Below are 18,771 nucleotides of genomic sequence, written 5' to 3'. Positions count from 1 at the left end.
CTTTATATCCATTTTACAATATGTTTGATATTTTTGTAACCTTTAATATATTGCAATATTTAATGTAAATAACTTTTAAGCTTGTAATACTCCTTTTTATAGCATCCTTTCACATGTATTAAATACTTATTGCATCTTGTTTATAAAGCTGGAATTCAAATGTAGTTTCCAGGAATTTTGAAACAGTACCCTTTAGCCACCGTATTCATAATTGATTAAGAAGGATCCAGATACCTCTTTTGATTTATGGCAAAAAATTCCTACTAAATAACTTATGATTCCATTTTGAGACATACTTTAAAGTGGAAATTTCCAAATGAGTAAACAATTTAGCTACTATATAATATGTTCTTAATATTTTTGTAAATATTAAAATATTTATGTATTTAATCATCCACCTTCGAAACCTGCTACATCCTGAGCAACGTCATGGCTAAGGTATCTCAGCAAGCATAGGGCACAAGGAAGGAACAAGCCACGGGTGGGGAGCCTGTCCATTGCAGGGTCAACACACACACACACACACACGCACACACACACACACACATAAACACACACACATACAAACTAGGGCCAAGTTAGCATCGCCAATCCACCTAACCTGTATGTCTTCGGACTGTGGGAGAAAATGGGAGAACCCTGAGTAAGCCCATGCAGGCACAGGGAGAACATGCAAACTCTTCACAGGGAGGACCTGGGAAATGAATCCAGGCCACTTTATTGTGAGGAAGCAGTGCTACCACTGCGCCACCATGCCACCTTGCAGTACTTAATGTAAGGTGTAAATAGTTGTTTAGGCTGTAATACCCCTTTTCATCATATTCTTTAAGAAGTATTGAATACTTTTTATATCTTATTTTTATTGACTGCGCATGTCATATATTGTTTTAAAAAGAAAATTCAACAATACATTACATTATATCAAAACTGAATTTAGCAGTTCAACATGCTCTGTGTCCTCTGTTTATCTAGTGCAGATATTTTTTACGAATTTCTTGAACCACTTTGATGAGAACCCAAGTAACTGACCCAGTAATTGCTGACTGACATGTAGACAGAAGATTCTTTCACCCTGTCTGTAACTTACCATTTTTCTGAATTTCTCCCTGTCTCTCCTCTCATGCATCAAATGCAGGCTGCTTTGATGTGTGTTGTCCCTGGTGTAGCAGAAAGGCCTGGCTGAGGCCACTGTTGGCTTATGCCTCTCAGCCTCCCTTTCTGAGTAAGGCGGCAAAGAGTCTTCCTCTTCAGGACGGTAAATAGGAGATCGGCTATGTGAAAAGTCATTGCTCTTTTTGGAACTGGATTTTGAGGGAGTCTCACTATTGTAGTTCTCCTCTAGATGCCGACCTCTGGCCTTCCTTTCTAAAACACTTGTTAAGAAGGTATTATCATAAGCCCGGTTCCCACATGAATTTTGAAGTGGGTAATTGTCAATGGGCTCTCTCCTCTTTGGTGAAGGAGGTTTATAATGGCGTCCTCTGTCTGACTCATAAAAGCCATCTGGGCTTCTGCCTCTTTTACTGTAATAGTCATCTGGAAAAGTGTCCTGGTATGCATACTGGTCCATATGGGGGTGCATCTGTTTTTCCTCATGGTAATGATGATCTCTAAAGGAAGGAGGGTAGCAGTCTTGCTCATACTCCCGGTCCTGGTCAGGTTCATGGTACATGCGCCTCCCTTTCTGATCGTAGGATTGAGCAAATTCTTCTAATTCATCAAGAGACCCTGTGCGTCCACTGGCTTGCAATGTTTTCCTTTGAAGATGTTCTGATCTGGGCTTCCACCTGCTTTCATAAAAACATGCAAATACATTAGTCTATACATAAAAAACATAAAACATTCACCATCTCAACTGATGACATACATCCATTACATGTAGAACTAAACTTCAGTAAATCAGGAAGGATAGTTGCTTTGAAAACCCACACAAATCGCTCCAGAAACTCCTTTCTTCCTAGTGCCATACGACTTTTCAATAAGAAATATCGGAGATAATGTTTAAGGTTTTGATATATATCCTGTTACCTTTTCTTTTTTTTTTTTGGTATAAATATGTTTTATCTAACTGCCTTACCTTAACCTTTCTTATTTCTATTTGTCTGTTTTATTTCATTCTGTCTGTTACCTGTTATTAGATGCAACTGAGAAGGCAAATTTCATGTTTTCCTGTGTAAACATGACTAAATAAAGAAACCTAAACCTAAAACCTAAACCTAATCTCATTCTACAATAGAATGGTAATTATTGAGGTAAAAACAGTAGTCTAATGTTCTATTGTACTGAGAAGTTTGGATATTCTTTTCAAACTAAGTAACGTCTGGTTGATCTGGAGCTGGCATGGTCTTGTTCCATATTTTTTGTCAGACCTAGAATAGCAGGCTTTGGTCTATGGTGAGTCTGTGGTCGGTTTGTTAAGAAGTCCTTGATCCATCTAGATGTGTGCTGACTGACACCCAGGTTTTGCAGTTTGGTCACCATCCTGCTAGGGATGATCATGTTAAAGGCGGAACTGAAGTCCACAAATAACATCCCCATGTATGCCCCTGGCAATTCAAATGAGTCAGTGTAGTGTGGACAGCCTGTATTCATGGCATCTTCTGTTGATCTCTTGGCTTTGTAGGTGAACTGGTGCTGGTCCAAGGTGGGTAAAGTGAAGATTTTATGTGCCTCAGGACTAGCTTTACGAAGCATCTCATTATAGCGGGGGTGAGAGCTACAATTACGTAGTCATTATGGCTGCTGATTCCTGTCTTCTTTGGAACAGGTACAATGATGGCAGACTTAAGGCATTTGGAGACAGTGCATTGTGACAGAGAGAGATTAATGATGTTGCTGAACAACTCTGCCAGCTGATCTGCACAATCTCTGAGTACCCTCTCTGAACTTCCATCTGAGCCAGCAGCTCTCCTTTGGTTGGCAGTGCATAGTGCTCTTCTGACATCATTAGTACTAACAATAAATGCCATACTGTTAGTAGTTGATGATGGTGTTGTCCCGGTCTCTGCCTCACTCACCTCATTCATCTCAAAATGGGCAAACAATCACAACTGATGATGATTGAGTCTTTTCTGCCTTTATAGTTTGTAAAGTTCTGAATGCCTTGCCATACATGTTGGGGGTCTCCGTCATTGAAATGCAATAAAGGTGATGAAGCAAGGGAATGCATTTACAGTAGCTTTCACTTTTTAGTTAGCACTGAAGATACAGAACTTAAGTTGTAGTTCGTTGTGCCCATGCCAGCAAATGCTTCTTCAGATATATTGTTATTTCCTTTAACATTCAAGTAGCCTTATGCACAAATTGGGATCTCAGTCCATTAAAGTGAAATGAATCATGTTACATCCCTATACCTTAATGGCTTGAATCATGTCACATCTCTAATGCTTAGTGACTACCATTCATCCATTATCCAGTGACTTGTATTCAGTCATTTTCTGTCCATCACTGTCAGCTTTAAGCACAGTTTGAAGGCACTAAATCAGATATGTTACCCAAATAGTGTCAAAGACAAAATAATTCAACACTCAAAATCTATAAGGGTGTCTTCGTGTTGGCCAGATTGTGAAAACTGGAAAAATGTCAAAATGGATATCTGTGAACAAATGTGAATCACACGTGCAAAAAAGTCAGAATTGTGTTGAATGCAACTGGCAGAATAATGTAGTGGCAATGTCTACACCAACATGGTTTTATACTACATGCAACTTCTAGACTTCTTCTTGAAAACTGGAAACCTAATGTGGCAAGTCAATACCATACAGAGGCCAAGACAAGCATCTCACAGAAACCTTATAGAGTGATACCTTCATTACAGACCACTTTAATATCAATGATGCATAGAATTTTATTTTATATAAGCTCAGTTTATATTCCTAACAAGTGTCAGACGTTAATTTAAACACAGTTGTAATTTTCAAGTAGAAATGAACTAAATAAGAATAAATTCAATTGAACTCAACTGCAAAATCGTAAGGTTATAACTTAGCTTGACTCAGATGTTAAAAAAAAAATGTTTCGAATGTTAAAAAACTGAAAAGCACAGTACTACAGTTCTGTACCTTGAGACCTCAATACAAGTTGCATATGACAAATTAGTAAGGCGCTATATAAAATAAAGGTTGTTCGTTAATGCCCAATCAAACCAGTTACCAACAAAATTGTCTCAGAAAGAGGACCTTATTCTGCAAAAAGACCGTATGTACAAATATGAGTATAAACAGCATAAACTTCCATTTACAGAACAAGTCTATTTTTGGGTACTAATCATGCAAATATACAGATCAGTTTAGAATTAAACACCATTGTTCAAATGATAACCAACAATTTTAGTCAAAGCAATTTACAAATCAAAACATCACAGAAGAAATATTTCCATATTCTGCAGTGAGTCAACTCATTGAATGTTTTAACCACTAGGTCATAATTTTCTACACTTTGTTTTACCTGCTGTGGTACTGTTCCTCAGCTCGGTTAATTCTGTTAGGGTAGCGGGCCGATCGGCGTGCATAGGAGGAGGAGGAGACTTCAAAATCAGGGTCTTCCTCACGGTCGCTGATGGGTGGCAGAGCCTTCTTATGCACAAGTCGATAAGACTGACGGAAATCTGAATTTCCTTCATGCAGCGAACTCAGCTCTGACATGTTGCTGGCTGTCAATAGAAAAATATTTTTTAGTCCTACATGGTGATGACTCATGGCAAGTTGTTCTGTACTTCACTGTTAACTCCTTGCACCTGGTTGTCATCAGTTCTGCAAGTGTTATAGGAAACTGTAGTAATTATCATGAATAGGTTATGATCCTAAAGTGGGAGCATAAAAGGTTAGTAGCTATCACTACACTGCATGTACTTAAAAATAACATTAATGTTGGCTTATGTCTGCTAGACTCTGACTAAAGCTATTCAAAAAATGTGAGTCCCCAGATATTTATTCTTTCCTTCTGCTGGAGAGGTTTTTTTTTACTCCTCTGTTTTCTCTTAGTCATCTTTTGTGATAGATTAATAATATGTGTTTCCGTATATTTTAACTTCAGCTGTGGAAAAAAATAAAACTGTTGGGAGTACAGAATTTAATGTATTAATGTCTATATGTATATGCAGGATATGTAAAAACCGTCACACTTAAAATCAGTTACTCAGTTTTTATGAAAGCCTACATGGTATAAGACCAGTGAGATGCATATAGTATTATTTACCTGGAATTTCAGAAAGTCTTTGATATGGTGCCACATCAGAGGTTAATAATTAAACTAAAAGAAGTGGGAATTCAAGGTGGATACAAAATTGACTTAAACACTGGAAACAAGGAGTTATGGTGAGATGACTTTTTTTTTTAAATTAGGTGATATTAAAGGTGATGTCTCTCAGAGGTCATTGCCAGGGAAGCTGCTCTCTTTAACATACATAAATACTCAAAGTAAATGTATAATTGATAAGTTGGTTAAGTTTGCCAAAGATACCATAACCAAGACTGCAACGTTCAAGCTGTGAAGAAAGATTGAAGAAGCTTAAGCTTTTCAGGTTAAGCAAACTGAGTTTAAGAGGTGACACAGGACTGAAGTGTTTAAATTTTTAAAAGAAAGTAGTTCAGTGGATTCCAGTTTTAACTTTACATTAAGTTTTTTTAACATGAACATGGGGACACAGATGGAAATTTGTTAAGGGTAGATTTCACACAGAGAAACAGGCACATGGAATAAATGACCAGGTAGTGTGGTAGAGAGTAGTACTATAGGGACTTTCAAAACTATTATTTTGGAAAAATCATGAGAAGAAAAGTTGGTGGCAAGTAAAAAACTGAAATGTCAATGTGACATCAGCACCCAGCTATGTTCCCAGAACCTATTAGTGCACATGTGACAATGAGAGGCCAGCCGCTCTCTGCACCACTGCCTCCCTAGAGGATTGTCAATGTCAATGTCAATTTATTTATATAGCACATTTAAAACAACATAGTAATGCTGTGGCCAAAGTGCTTTACAATAATAGAAACAATTAACATAAAAACAAATAGAAATAAAATATATGAACATAAAAAAAGATACATAATAAATAGAAGTACAGTGATCCCTCGCTATATCGCGCTTCGCCTTTCGCGGCTTCACTCCATCGTGGATTTTATATGTAAGCATATTTAAATATATATCGCGGATTTTTCGCTGCTTCGCGGGTTTCTGCGGACAATGGGTCTTTTAATTTCTGGCACACGCTTCCTCAGTTGGTTTGCCCAGTTGATTTCATACAAGGGACGCTATTGGCAGATGGCTGAGAAGCTACCCAACTTACTTTCTCTCTCTTTCTCTCTCTCTTGCGCTGACGTAGGGGGGTGTGAGCAGGGGGGCTGTGTGCAGCTGCTTCCTGAAGGACATGCTGCACGGTGCTTCGCATACTTAAAAGCTCAAAGAGCACGTATTGATTTTTGACTTTGTTTTTCTGTGGCTCTCTCTCTGTCTCTTCCTGCTCCTGACAGAGGGGGTGTGAGCTGCCGCCTTCAACAGCTTTGTACCGGCGGTGCTTCGCATACTTAAAAGCCAAAAAGCCCTATTGATTTTTTTTTTGACTGCTTGCTTTGTCCTCACAGTTTAAACTTTTGAAAAAGAGACAAATGTTTGTTTGCAGTGTTTGAATAACGTTCCTGTCTCTCTACAACCTCCTGTGTTTCTGCGCAAATCTGTGACCCAAGCATGACATTCTAAAAATAACCATATAAACATATGGTTTCTACTTTGCGGATTTTCCTATTTCGCGGGTGGCTCTGGAACGCAACCCCCGCGATGGAGGAGGGATTACTGTAATCTATATATATAATTTACTAAGTCCATGGCAAGCAAGACGCATGCAAGACCGAGCCCCGCCCACCACCAATTCACTAAGCAGCCGACCATGGCACACGCACTACAGAGCCAACAATTCGCGCGACAGCGAAAGCATTTGCCAAGAATGTTTTCATTAATCAAGAACGAAAGTCGGAGGTTCGTAAGAAGATCACATACCATCGATGCCAACTGGCGATCCGGCGGTGTTATTCCCATGACCCACCGGGCAGCCATTACTCCCACTGGCATGCCTCTGCATAAAGTCAAACTTAAAATTGGTTCAGTCGTCATGCTTCTCAGAAACCTCATGCCAGCACCCGCTCTAACATCACCCCTCCCCCGATCTGGCTCTCTAAGTAACAGCGCAAGTACAGATGCAAACCAAGTGTAATCAAGAGTCCTGGTTCGATCCCCACTCACTCCTATATTTGCCGTTTTCAGTAGTAAGCTGCTCTTTTTGTTAATATTATACAGTACACACATGCACTTGATTTGTGTCTGTACTTGCGCTGTTACTTAGAGAGTCAGATTGGGGGAGCTCATTCAGTGCTGCAGAAACAACGCACATGTTGATTTTTTTTTTCTTTCAGTACATGTGCCTTCCCTGTTTATTTGTATATCTCTGCCTGTCTGTCTCTGTATTACGCAGTGCTCTGTCTGTCTGTGTGTTATGGATCTTGAAAAAAAAAGTTATAAGGACGGTTTGCTGACTTGGAGCACCACTGCCTTACTGTGCCAAAGAGACGTGAGTTCGATTCCCAGCTTTGAAGAAAGTGTTTTTTTTTTCCTCAAACGGACATTGAATTTATAAATTGGTATGCACTGTAAATCGTTAACTTTAAAATGTCAATCGCGGTTATTTCTGTTGATTAATTCATGCTTTTTTACTTAGAGTCAGAACAGGAGCTTTTTCAGCTTATTCAGCTTCTGATCTGACTCAAACAGCGCCAGTATTACTTCATACTCAACCTGACGCTGTTCGTTTTCAAATAATATTGCATTACTTCGACGATGTTTTCTGATTGGTACTATTCGCGTCATACAATGATTTCTTCAAAACGTCACTATATTTGTCTTTCTTTTTTTAAAATGTGCGTTGTAGCACTCAGCAACTGGCCACCTGCATGTTCTTGCGCACACTAAATCAGACAGCGCTATATGCAATCATCAGATTCAAATGTTAAGTTATATAGCACAGAATGAAAATCAGCAGTTCTTAGCATTCCACCTACTGTAACTTGCTTTCTTTTTTCTTCGGTTATAGTCTTGAATAAAAGTGCACTTGTTTTGTTATACTTTTACATCAACATATGTTCCTGTGTTTGAGCTACATGGGCATGCTCAAAAAATACACGTATAATGCCACGAAAAGTGCATGCAGACACTTCAGTTCGCAAGCATTGGTACGGACAATGCAGTCACAAGTACACTGCAGAGCTTTCTTTAGCAGTGTCAGATGGGGAGTGTCTGATGATTGCATATAGCGCTGAAGTTACTGCTCTTTACTATGCTTTCCTCTGCATGTCCTGGAGTACAAAAGAAACAGCATACAGCAACACGTGGGGACTGGCAATACTGGGGGAAAAAAACACGCGGTCGTATGTATCGTGATACACTGCAGAACTATAGCGCGTCTTTATGTAAAAACAGCAGTGTCAGGTGGGGGGCGGTAGGGATGGATCCTGAACGCGACTGAGACAATGAAAAGTGAATTTTAAAAAAATAAAGCTAACCTTTACAAATATCATAAATTACACCGGCTGTTACAGACTGAAATCAAATGTATCATTTTATTCTAAAATAGTGAAAATAAGAACACTTCTCAAATGGGAGTTGTGCAGGATCGAACTCATGACCTTCTGATTCCCAGTCAGCGACTGATACTGTTACGCCACGGAAGCAGTGATAGTAAGGTCATGTCAATGTCTCACACTAAGACGGGTTTTTTTGGCGGTGACTTTTTTTTGTACCTTTTGTGAAAGTGTTTCTTTGATATTTGGACTTCAGGCTTCATACATTATATAGTTTATGCCTACATTTTGTCATTTGCTACTAGAATATTGTAAACCGTTTCTGTTTTAACAATGTGTTTACACAGATTACTGTAGAAATGCAACACATATGAAATGCGTGTGTTCCAAATAACAATCTTATTATTTCTACTCTAAAACTCCACTTCACTCCCAGATAATCAATCAAGGCATTAGCTGGGAAAAGCTTGTTTACGATCGAAGTCGTTGGGGGGATGGAATAGCCGGCTGCTGGCAGCTTGTCTTTATCAGTACATTTAGATGACAAAAGACTCTGGCGGAGAGGTGAGAAAGGTTTTAAGAAGCGATTTAAGGTGGGCCGGATCTACGAGTTTTTTCGTAGGCTCTGGTAATTCTAGTGTTAATAAGGCACAGGGACACACTTTCAAAACGATATGCCTGTATCTGCCAAAACCAGTTTTCAGTCATGGACAATTGTATGTTGCTCTCTCCAGAGTTCCATCTTTTCATTCAATTACAGTCGTATCCTCAAACCCACCCCATTTGGACAACTGTGTCTTTCAGGAAGTGTTCACCCATCAATATATAATTATGCGGCGTATGGTCGGGTTGGCTAGTGTTATATAATCACAAAGAGGAAACCATCAGTATTACTGAAGGTCATGGAATGCAAGTGAATAGAAATGAGTTTTTAATCTTGTTTTGACCAGTTCAATTGTAGACGACTCCTTTATATGATGAGGTAAAGAGTTCCACAGGCAAAGCACAGCAGCTGCAAAGGCCCTGCCCCCCTTGGTTTTACACTTGGTACACGGAACAACAAGAGACAACTGATCAGAAGATCTAAGCACTCTGGATGGCTGGTGTAAGACACACAGTTCAGATAAATAGGCAGGAGCAAGCCCATGTAAAGAGAGCAAGCCCATGTAAAGATTTAAAAACTAGCAGCAAGATTTTAAAATCAATTCGAAAATTGACAGGCAGCCAGTGTAAAGAAGCTAAAATAAGAGAAACAGAGTCATACTTTCTTGCCCCAACCAGAAAGCGAGCAGCTGCATTTTGGACCAGCTGTAACCTTTGTATCAGAGATTTATTAATCCCAGAATACAGCGGGTTGCAGTAATCGAGGTGAGAAAAAAATAAAAGCATGAGTAGCTTTCTCAAGATCCCTAGAAGATAAAAAAGGCTTGATCTTACCTAATAGATGAAGTTGGAAAAAGCAACTCTCGACTACAGAATTTACTTGTTTCTCAAAAGAGAGGATACTATCAAAGGTAACACCAAGATTGCGGACTTGAGGTTTGGAAAAGACAGAGAAAGAGTCGAGAAGTCCAAGACCAATTTGAGCTTTAGCTGATGGACCCACTATAAGCACCTCCGTTTTATTTTGATTCAGATCAAGAAAATTATTAGCCTTCCAGGACTTTAGTTCAGACAGACAGTTGGAGTTGATTTGTTGCAGAGTTGCAGACAGGAATATAAACCTGAGTATCATCAGCATAGCAGTGAAAAGAAATGTTAAATTTCCTAAAAATCGCTCCAATAGGGTGAAGGTATATAGAGAATAAAATAGGACCCAAAATGGATCCCTGAGGAACACCATATTTAAGAGGAGCAGTAGATGAAAAAGAGGAATGAAAAGTCACTGAAAAGTGTCTACCAGTTAAATATGACCTGAACCAGTTAAGAGCAGCCCCTTTAAGCCCAGCAAGATGTTCAAGCCGCATCAGCAATATTTCATGGTCAATGGTGTCAAAGGCGGCGGACAGGTCAAGGAGGAGAAGGACTGCCGCATCACCTGAGTCAGTAATAAGTGAGATGTCGTTGAACATTTTCAGGAGTGCGGTTTCAATACTATGATAACGCCTAAAGCCAGATTGGTAGATCTCAAATAAATTATTGGAGTTAAGGTGATCGACCAATTGATTATAAATAATTCTTTCTAGAATTTTAGCCAGAAACGGCAGTTGGGAAATTGGACGAAAATGGTTGCACAATACTTTTTTGGGTATATCACTAGACACCATTCAGCACCAATAATTTTCTCTTTGATGCACAGCCACTTGCATTATCAGCAATGGTGGTTTTACCCGATATTAACAATTCTGACATAAACTCTGTTCTGGACCAATAAAAGATTTCTTTGCTCTGGTTTGGGAATAGTTCCTTAATCACATGCTTCCCATTCTGTGAGCCAGCTTTATGCTAAAGAATCACCACTTTAGAATACCACCACTTTATATGTTGTTCCATAACGTCTACTAGATACTTTGTTTTATTTTCGTAGAAGAGTAAATACTGAATGAATATAGTGTCCAAAATCAATGCTATGGGTAATATACTATAAATCTACAGTTGAGATAATTCTTGCATCAAAATTTGTTTCTATTTTACATTCCAGTTGCCCTAATTGAGGGTCATGGGACTCCAATAAATGTAAGCAAACAAAACATTTCATAAGCACTGTCTATGCCCAACGGGATTAAATAGCATAGTAGATTGGCTGGGTTGGGGACCACAAGACTCAAGGTTCAAATTATGTCTATGTCTCATTGTCATTATGCTTGAATCACAAGTCAAGTCACTATGCAATTTTCATTTAGTTTTAATAATTCATCCATATTACTAACCGAGAATGCTAAACCGGATGGACGCAGGGACATCCGGCCATGGGCCGTAGCCGCAAAAAGACGTACTGCGCAGGCGCAAAAAGAGTCTGCGAGAGGCGGCTGAGGAGCCGCGAGAGGCGGACAAAAGAGGCCGCGAGAGGCGGATGAGGGGCCGCGAGAGGCGGACAAGACCACAGAAAAAAGGAGTGAGCACAGAAAAAAGAGAAAAAAGGAGTCAAAGAAACGCAAAAAGACGTACTGCGCAGGCGCGAAAAGAGTCCGCGAGAGGCGGATAAGGAGCAGCGAGAGGGGAACAAAAGAGGCCGCGAGAGGCGGATGAGGGGCCGAGAGAGGCGGACAAGACCACAGAAAAAAGGAGTGAGCACAGAAAAAAGTAGTCAAAGAAATGAGGCGCAACGAGCACCGAAAAAAGGAAAAGGCACATAAAAAAGTAGTCAAACGCAGGCAAAGCACAAAAAACATTGCACACGAAACTAGACCCAAAAAAAAAAAAAAAGAGGCTCGCGCACAACAGCAAGGCACCCCCCCCCCCCCACAGGCACCGGACGGGACACACACCAAGAGGGGGATTCAACAAGCCCATGGAACACAAAAAAAAAGAACACAAAACCACCCCACAGACCCTACAAGCAAGGGACGGGACACACACAAAGAGGGGGATTCAACAAGACACAGGAACACAAAAAGAAAGAAGACGCTCGCGCAACAACAATCCTCCCCCCCCCCTCCCACACACATCCATAAGAAGTGACACCCAAAGCCACATATTCTAAAGTGAACGTCAACACCTTCACACTAGGCAGCATAGGTGTCAGCATAGGTGGATCTCCTTACAATAAAGCACTATTAACCGGTCAACTGCAGAAAAGGAAACATATTAACAGTGAGTGCGATCCTCCTTATTACTTATCCGTATTTCGCATGCTGAGAAAGAAACAAGTCATGAATACACGATCACGGGTACAAAACGATTCGGAAAGGATAACAGGAACAAACACACGAACACGAAAGAAACAACAAAATAGACGGCGGAGCATAAAACGCGCTTCTGAAACTCAGAGAGAAAAAATGTCGCGGATCAAAAAACGCAAAGCACAAGTAACACCGTTAAAGAGACGTGCCCAAATGGACAGACACAATGAACGTAGGGGCATACAGCGCGCGTCTCAAAGTGCTGCATCGAAACAAGCACGATTTCAAAACGAAAGAGCTCGCGTCTCAGAAATACAAAAAAGGGAGCGAAGAGAAAAAATAAATGAACACAGACGTGTACAAAGCGCAAATGAACTGCCAGAAAAAAAGAAAGCAAGACTCCAAAAGGAGAAAGCTCAAATGACCGACATACAAAAACGGACAAGGCTCGATACAAACAATGCAAGATGTAGACTGAAATGGACTTTGCGCAAAGCGGAGGCGAATAAATTAAAAGAAAAAAATAGCGCGTCCCAAATACTGGACATGCAACAACGCGGCACTCAAACGCCAAAAGCAAAACATGCACGTAGTGGACATCAACGCCAGACACATATTAAACACTTAAGCCAAATGGCTGAAAACGCCTTCAATAATGAATCCACTATTGAGGAAAATTCATTGGGATTAATGAATGTCATTTGCAATCATTGTCATTCACTTAACTTCCCAGAAGAAACAACTGGCAATACAAATAATGAATTTACACGTTGTCCTGAAACAAATCAACAACGCAAATATGCACAAATCTACATCCTAGATCCAGATGATGCAATCTATCAACGAATGAACCTTCCTGAAAACAAACAATGCACAGAGCTTATAATGAGAAACGTCTCTCATGTCATAAACAATCACCCATTAGCTAAGTCTATAAAAATGCTACATGAAGTTGAAAAGGAGGCCAATACAAAAGCAAATGCAGAAGGTATAGCGGCAACTACAATTGCTTTGGTCTTGATAAAGGACAAAGAACAAGATTCAAGACTAACCCGGCCGGATTACCACAACACAACCTTACCCTTAAAAACGGAACAATAATCATGCTATTAAGAAACCTTAACACTAAACAGGGTTTATGCAATGGCACACGGTTAGTCGTCAACACCATGACACACAATGTTATTCAAGCGACAGTTCTTAGAGGATCACATGCTAACAATACTGTTCTTATTCCTAGAATTGACCTTGCGAGTTATGACCTAGAATTACCTTTTACATTGAAACGCCGACAGTTCCCCATTAAACCTGCATTTGCAATGACCATCAACAAATCACAAGGACAAACCATGGACAAGGTTGGCATCTACCTCTCTGAACCCGTTTTTGGACATGGACAACTTTATGTTGCCTTCTCACGTGTTCGACGTTCATCTGACGTTAAAGTTAAAACTATAAATGATCCATGCCAAGGAAGACTCATTCAAGGACAAGACACCATCTTTACTACTAATGTTGTATACAAAGAAATATTCCAATAAAACATTACTCTATGCCAAACACTCTATTTTTTATTTCTATACGCATCATCCAAACCTGCACACTGTACTATATCTAAATCATACATCTCACTCTTTTTCATGCCCCAACGCCAGGGGTTGGCGAGCGAAGCGAGCAGGGGGCAAAGCCCCCTAGTATAGCAGAATTTGGAAGGATGTTCACCATGAAGGTCAATATATCATAATGAATTATGAAAATAATTATGATAAATGTTAAGCTTTTAAAGTTGTTGAAAGATTTTATTGCCAATTTGATAGAATGTATTACCATTCCACTGTTCCACTGTTCTAGAGTTATGGACTTAAATCCTAGCCTGCACTGTGTGACATTTGAACACCACTATACCAGTCTGCACCTTCTTTAACATCCCAGAGAAATAAAGATTAGGTTGATTAGCAACTCTAAATTGTCCTAGTGTTGAGCTTGCACCCACTAGCAGGTTATTTTATTTGCATACTGTATTTGTGTCTATTTTTGAAAAATACTACACAGACTGGCCTATAAAACTAATTTTTAATTCAAGGTAAACCTAGTTTCAGTTCTAGAATGACTTGTACTGTACATCAAATTAGAAATGTTTAAAAATTATCAACTGAAGATTAAACAGCTTTATCCATACTTTGGTCACTCCCATTAGCAGTACTATGATACAGTTTACAACAAAAAAGAAACTAAACCAATTGCTGCTTAATATAAATATATGTCTTGTCACAGATGACTGGGGTCATTAACTGGCCGGGATGGCTGGAGGGACCGGAAAGGGACAGTAACAGCTTCCGGGGCACAAGGGGGCAGCCGCCCTGGATAAAAATTATTATTATTATTATTAAAAAGAGGACCACGGGAAAGCGATAAAGAGGTTTTGACCTGTTGGGAACTGTGGCCACCGCCAGGGGGCGCTTTAAGCCTCATGGGACCTGGGGAACTGTCACTGCCGCCACACCAGGCAAGATGGCAGATGAACCTGCCAGGGACGCACGGAGTGCTTCCGGGGCAAAGGGCAACACTTCCGCCACACCAGGAAGTGTGGCCGGAAGATCGTATTTAGCCACCTGTAGCACATCCAAGCAGGAATAAAAGGAACCACCTCCTAACAGTCGGGGAGCCAGAGTCGGGAGTGGGAGTTGGATGAAGCTCCCAGGAGGAGAGTAGAGGCGGCTAAGGACATTGTGAAGTCTGGAATTGGGGTGATTATTGCTGAGTGCATTGTGTGGTGTTTGGGACTGTGTTTATTTGTGATGAATAAACGTGTGAAATTGATAAAGATGTGGTTTCCGACTCGTGGTGTCCGGGCAAATCTCACAGTCTGTATATATACCAGTATAAATTCCGTTATGTGAAGGTGAATAAAGATGATAAGGTATCATTTAGTGGATATGTGGACTTCATACCAGTGATTTGATTCTTTATTCCATTCCTTATAAACAATTGTGCATTAAGAAAAAGTCAATTACTGTAGATATTCATATTTTCAAGTATGGCACTTGCAGTGTCCTAGATAACAGAACCTTTCTTTATGTTAATTATTAAATGATGGTAGACTCTGTTTAGTTAAAAATAGTCATAAATGTTTTGGACAAAATTGGTAGATTTTTTTCATTTTCTAAAACTTCAACATGACACAACAACTCAAAAAGGAAACTTGCAATATTTTCTAGTAAGGCAAAATTAGAAATAAGAATTCAGTTACATAGAATTACCCATTAACTAATTTAATTCAGAATCATAGAGTTTATAACAAGTTAGGAATGAAATTAGTGGCACCCTTGATTGTGACTAGCTAATCTATTCAAATGTTATATATGCCACAAATACCCTCAAAAAATCTCAATGAAGACTGTCAAATTGTGTTCAGGAACATCTAATTGTATTAATCCTTTAAAAATTAAAACCAAATGTCAACACCATTAAAAAAAAAAAAAAAAAAAAAAAAACAATTTTCAAAAACATTTATACTCTGCATCATTAGTTTTAAAATAGATTAGCTGGCTATACAAATTAGCAGACTGGTCATCTGGGTTTAGATTAAAATAAATAAATAAAACCACTTTGTCATTTGTGTCTTTCAATTTTTGTAAAGTTGAGTTTTTCTATTCATAGTCACAAACACAAAGAACCAAAGCCTTACATTTTTCATATGTTCTCTTTCCTGAGTCAAGCTGGTTAAGCTCCTTTTCTACATAATATAGAACCTTCATAGGATCCTGATCAATGCAGCCTTGTATTCCATATCCACGCTGAGCTAGTGACAGATAAAAGAAAAAAAGGAAGATAATAACAAGTTTGTTGTTTACAGGGTAACACTAAACAATCCCATTTTCTATTTTTTTGGTCGAAAAGGGTAGTCCATTAATACCAGCATTCAAATACTGACGTTTCTATTAAAAATGTAGACAAAGCTTAGGTTTGAAAAAGAAGAAGTTCGATGAGAGTTCACATTAGAATAGATTAGATTTAGATTTAGAATAGATTTATTAATCCCATTTACCCATTTACGAATTTGGTATATTTATACTTTTTTGGTCCAGGGACATTTTCTGTTATACTTACAGATAGTCTTATCTTAGTTTGCAGTTTAACTCCTGAGATGCTCTTTTCTTCCACCTTCTCATTTGAAAGCAGTGGTCAAACTACGCTGCTTTCAAGCATGTGTGGTTTAAGTTTTATAGTCTGCCTTGAAACTACAAGGCTCACTGGGTCACACGTGATCACTATATCTCTACATGACCTGAAATTGCTTAAGCTGCCTGTTCCCTGTAGCTTTGACAATAGCACTATTAAGATCATACTGTGATTGGTGTGAACCTTGAATGGTGATACTGTATATAGAAATTGGTCTTGTCCGTTGCGGGAGATGGACGTCTGAAGCTGAGCTCCGTTTGCAGTGGTGTTATTATTTCTTATTTTCCCGAGGTATCCTGTATTTATTCAACCCGAGGGTTCTATTACAGGATATGCAAGCATATATAAACATGGCCGGCAAGAAAGGGGGTCAGAAAGAAACGGAAAAGAAACTTAAAGTTACATCCAAGCCTAGACAGGCTAGTCCAAGTTCAAGTTCAAGGTACGGCCTATCAGAGACTGACCTGGAACAGACAGGCGAAAGCCCAGACTCCTCTGGACCATGGTCCGCTGCATCGTCTCCAGTTGAGAGCGAAAATGGGAGCGAATGTGCAAGTGATGCAGGTCACGAAAGCTCGCCGATTGGAGAAGATCACTTGAAACTGGAAAAGGCCTCGCAGTCCGCGCTTTCACCTACTCCTCGCGAGCCGAGAACATCGGCTGTAATAGAGCCCACCGTTTCACCTACAGTGCACGAAAGCAGAAATGATCTGTCCGAACTGAAGGTGATGATCGCTGAGCTCAAGCAAGAGATAAAGAATGATATACAAGAAAGAAATAAATAGTATGCTCAAGACAAATGAGAGGATAAGTGAGAAGACAAGCGAGAAGACAAGTGAGAAGCTGCGGCGTGAGCTGCAAGAGCTGCGGCAGGATAATAAAGACTCTGAGAAACGCGTATATAATCGGTTTGAGGTGGCCTTTAATTGTATGCTGGAAAAAATTGAGGAGCACATTCAGGAAAATGCATCTAAACTGAGCACATTTGACGATCAGCTGGAGGATGTTAAGCAGACATTCACGACTCGAATTGAAACAGCCGAAAATCTAGCATCCACCACTGATGGAAAAGCAACAGCCTCGAATTCCGAATGCAAAAAACTTGAAGACAGACTTGCTGCTCTGGAAGATGGATGCAGAAGGAATAATATAAGGATTGAAGGTCTACCTGAGAATCGCGAAAGTCCAAACCCATTGAAATTCGTAGCTGAACTATTCTCAAAAATAATTGGAGAGGACTTTAAATCAGACACAGAGATAGCTACAGTTATCGCATACAGGGATCGAACAACTCTAAGAACAAGACCTTTATTGTGTGCTTCGAGAAGTTACAATCAAAGTTAAATGTAATGTCACTTCTCAGAGAGAAACAAGAGATTATGTTTGAAAATAACCTAATTTGTGTTTTCCCTGACTTCTCACCCTTAACTGCTACTAAGCGTGCATCCTTTTATAATATTAAACAGTGCTTACGAAGAGCCGATATCAGATATAGCCTCTTGTATCCTGCCAAATTGAAAGTGGAGATTCAAGGCAAATATTACATATTTAACAGTAGAGAGGAAGCAGATAAAGAGTTAAGAAACCTGATCCTGACACTCTCCTGAAATAAGACCGTGAGTCACACCCTGTCATGCAATCGTAAAGAAGATATCACCGGCTGTCTGATCCGCTTGCAGTGACACTGGTACCGTAAATATACATCCCTTCTTGGACACTATTTGTTTTTATTTTAATTACAGTTATACACGTTTATGTATGTATGTGTGGAAGAAATTAAATTAGTAACCCTTTTCTTTCTTTTTTTTTTTTACTATTCTAAAGGAGACTGTTTAACACCATTCTTTTTTTTTATACTTTATGCTTATAGTAGGTATCTCTATTTAATTTCACATACACCGCTGCTGGGGGCTTGTTTTGTTTTGCACGTGGTCTGTCTCTAGGTATGTCAGAGGACTGGGACTTTGTGAAGTGTGGTTTAGCCTCATGTGGGGAGGCAAAGCGGTGTGGCGGGGGGTGGTGGGGGGGACTAGGGAGGGAGAGAAAGAGAGCAAGCTATCTGTAATCTATTCTTTTAATCCTTGTAATTATAATTACCAACATAACAACAGACTGCATGGCAATAACCCCTGGGAAAATTAGACTACAAAATGACATCAAAAATTAAGAATCAATGTCTCCAAGATGGGACAGTTAATTTTGTGAGCTGGAATGTTAAGGGCCTGAACCACGAATTAAAA

General features: G+C 39.5%; 1 protein-coding gene across 2 annotated transcripts in view; it reads right to left on the bottom strand.

Annotated features, from left to right (window-relative positions):
* LOC114650453 (immunoglobulin-like domain-containing receptor 2) overlaps positions 1-18,771 on the bottom strand; it is a 229,514-nt gene that overhangs the window by 35,453 nt on the left and 175,290 nt on the right. For both annotated transcript variants that reach the window (XM_028800096.2, XM_051926141.1), the window contains 3 exons: positions 16,038-16,151; positions 4,447-4,651; positions 1,088-1,790 (listed from right to left, as the gene is read on the bottom strand). In XM_028800096.2, coding sequence (XP_028655929.1) covers positions 1,088-1,790; positions 4,447-4,651; positions 16,038-16,151 — 1,022 coding nt within the window. The remainder of the gene's footprint in view (positions 1-1,087; positions 1,791-4,446; positions 4,652-16,037; positions 16,152-18,771) is intronic.

This window comes from Erpetoichthys calabaricus, chromosome 4 (assembly GCF_900747795.2).
Source record: "Erpetoichthys calabaricus chromosome 4, fErpCal1.3, whole genome shotgun sequence".
NCBI lineage: Eukaryota > Metazoa > Chordata > Cladistia > Polypteriformes > Polypteridae > Erpetoichthys > Erpetoichthys calabaricus.
This window is presented reverse-complemented; position numbering and strand designations above follow the sequence as displayed.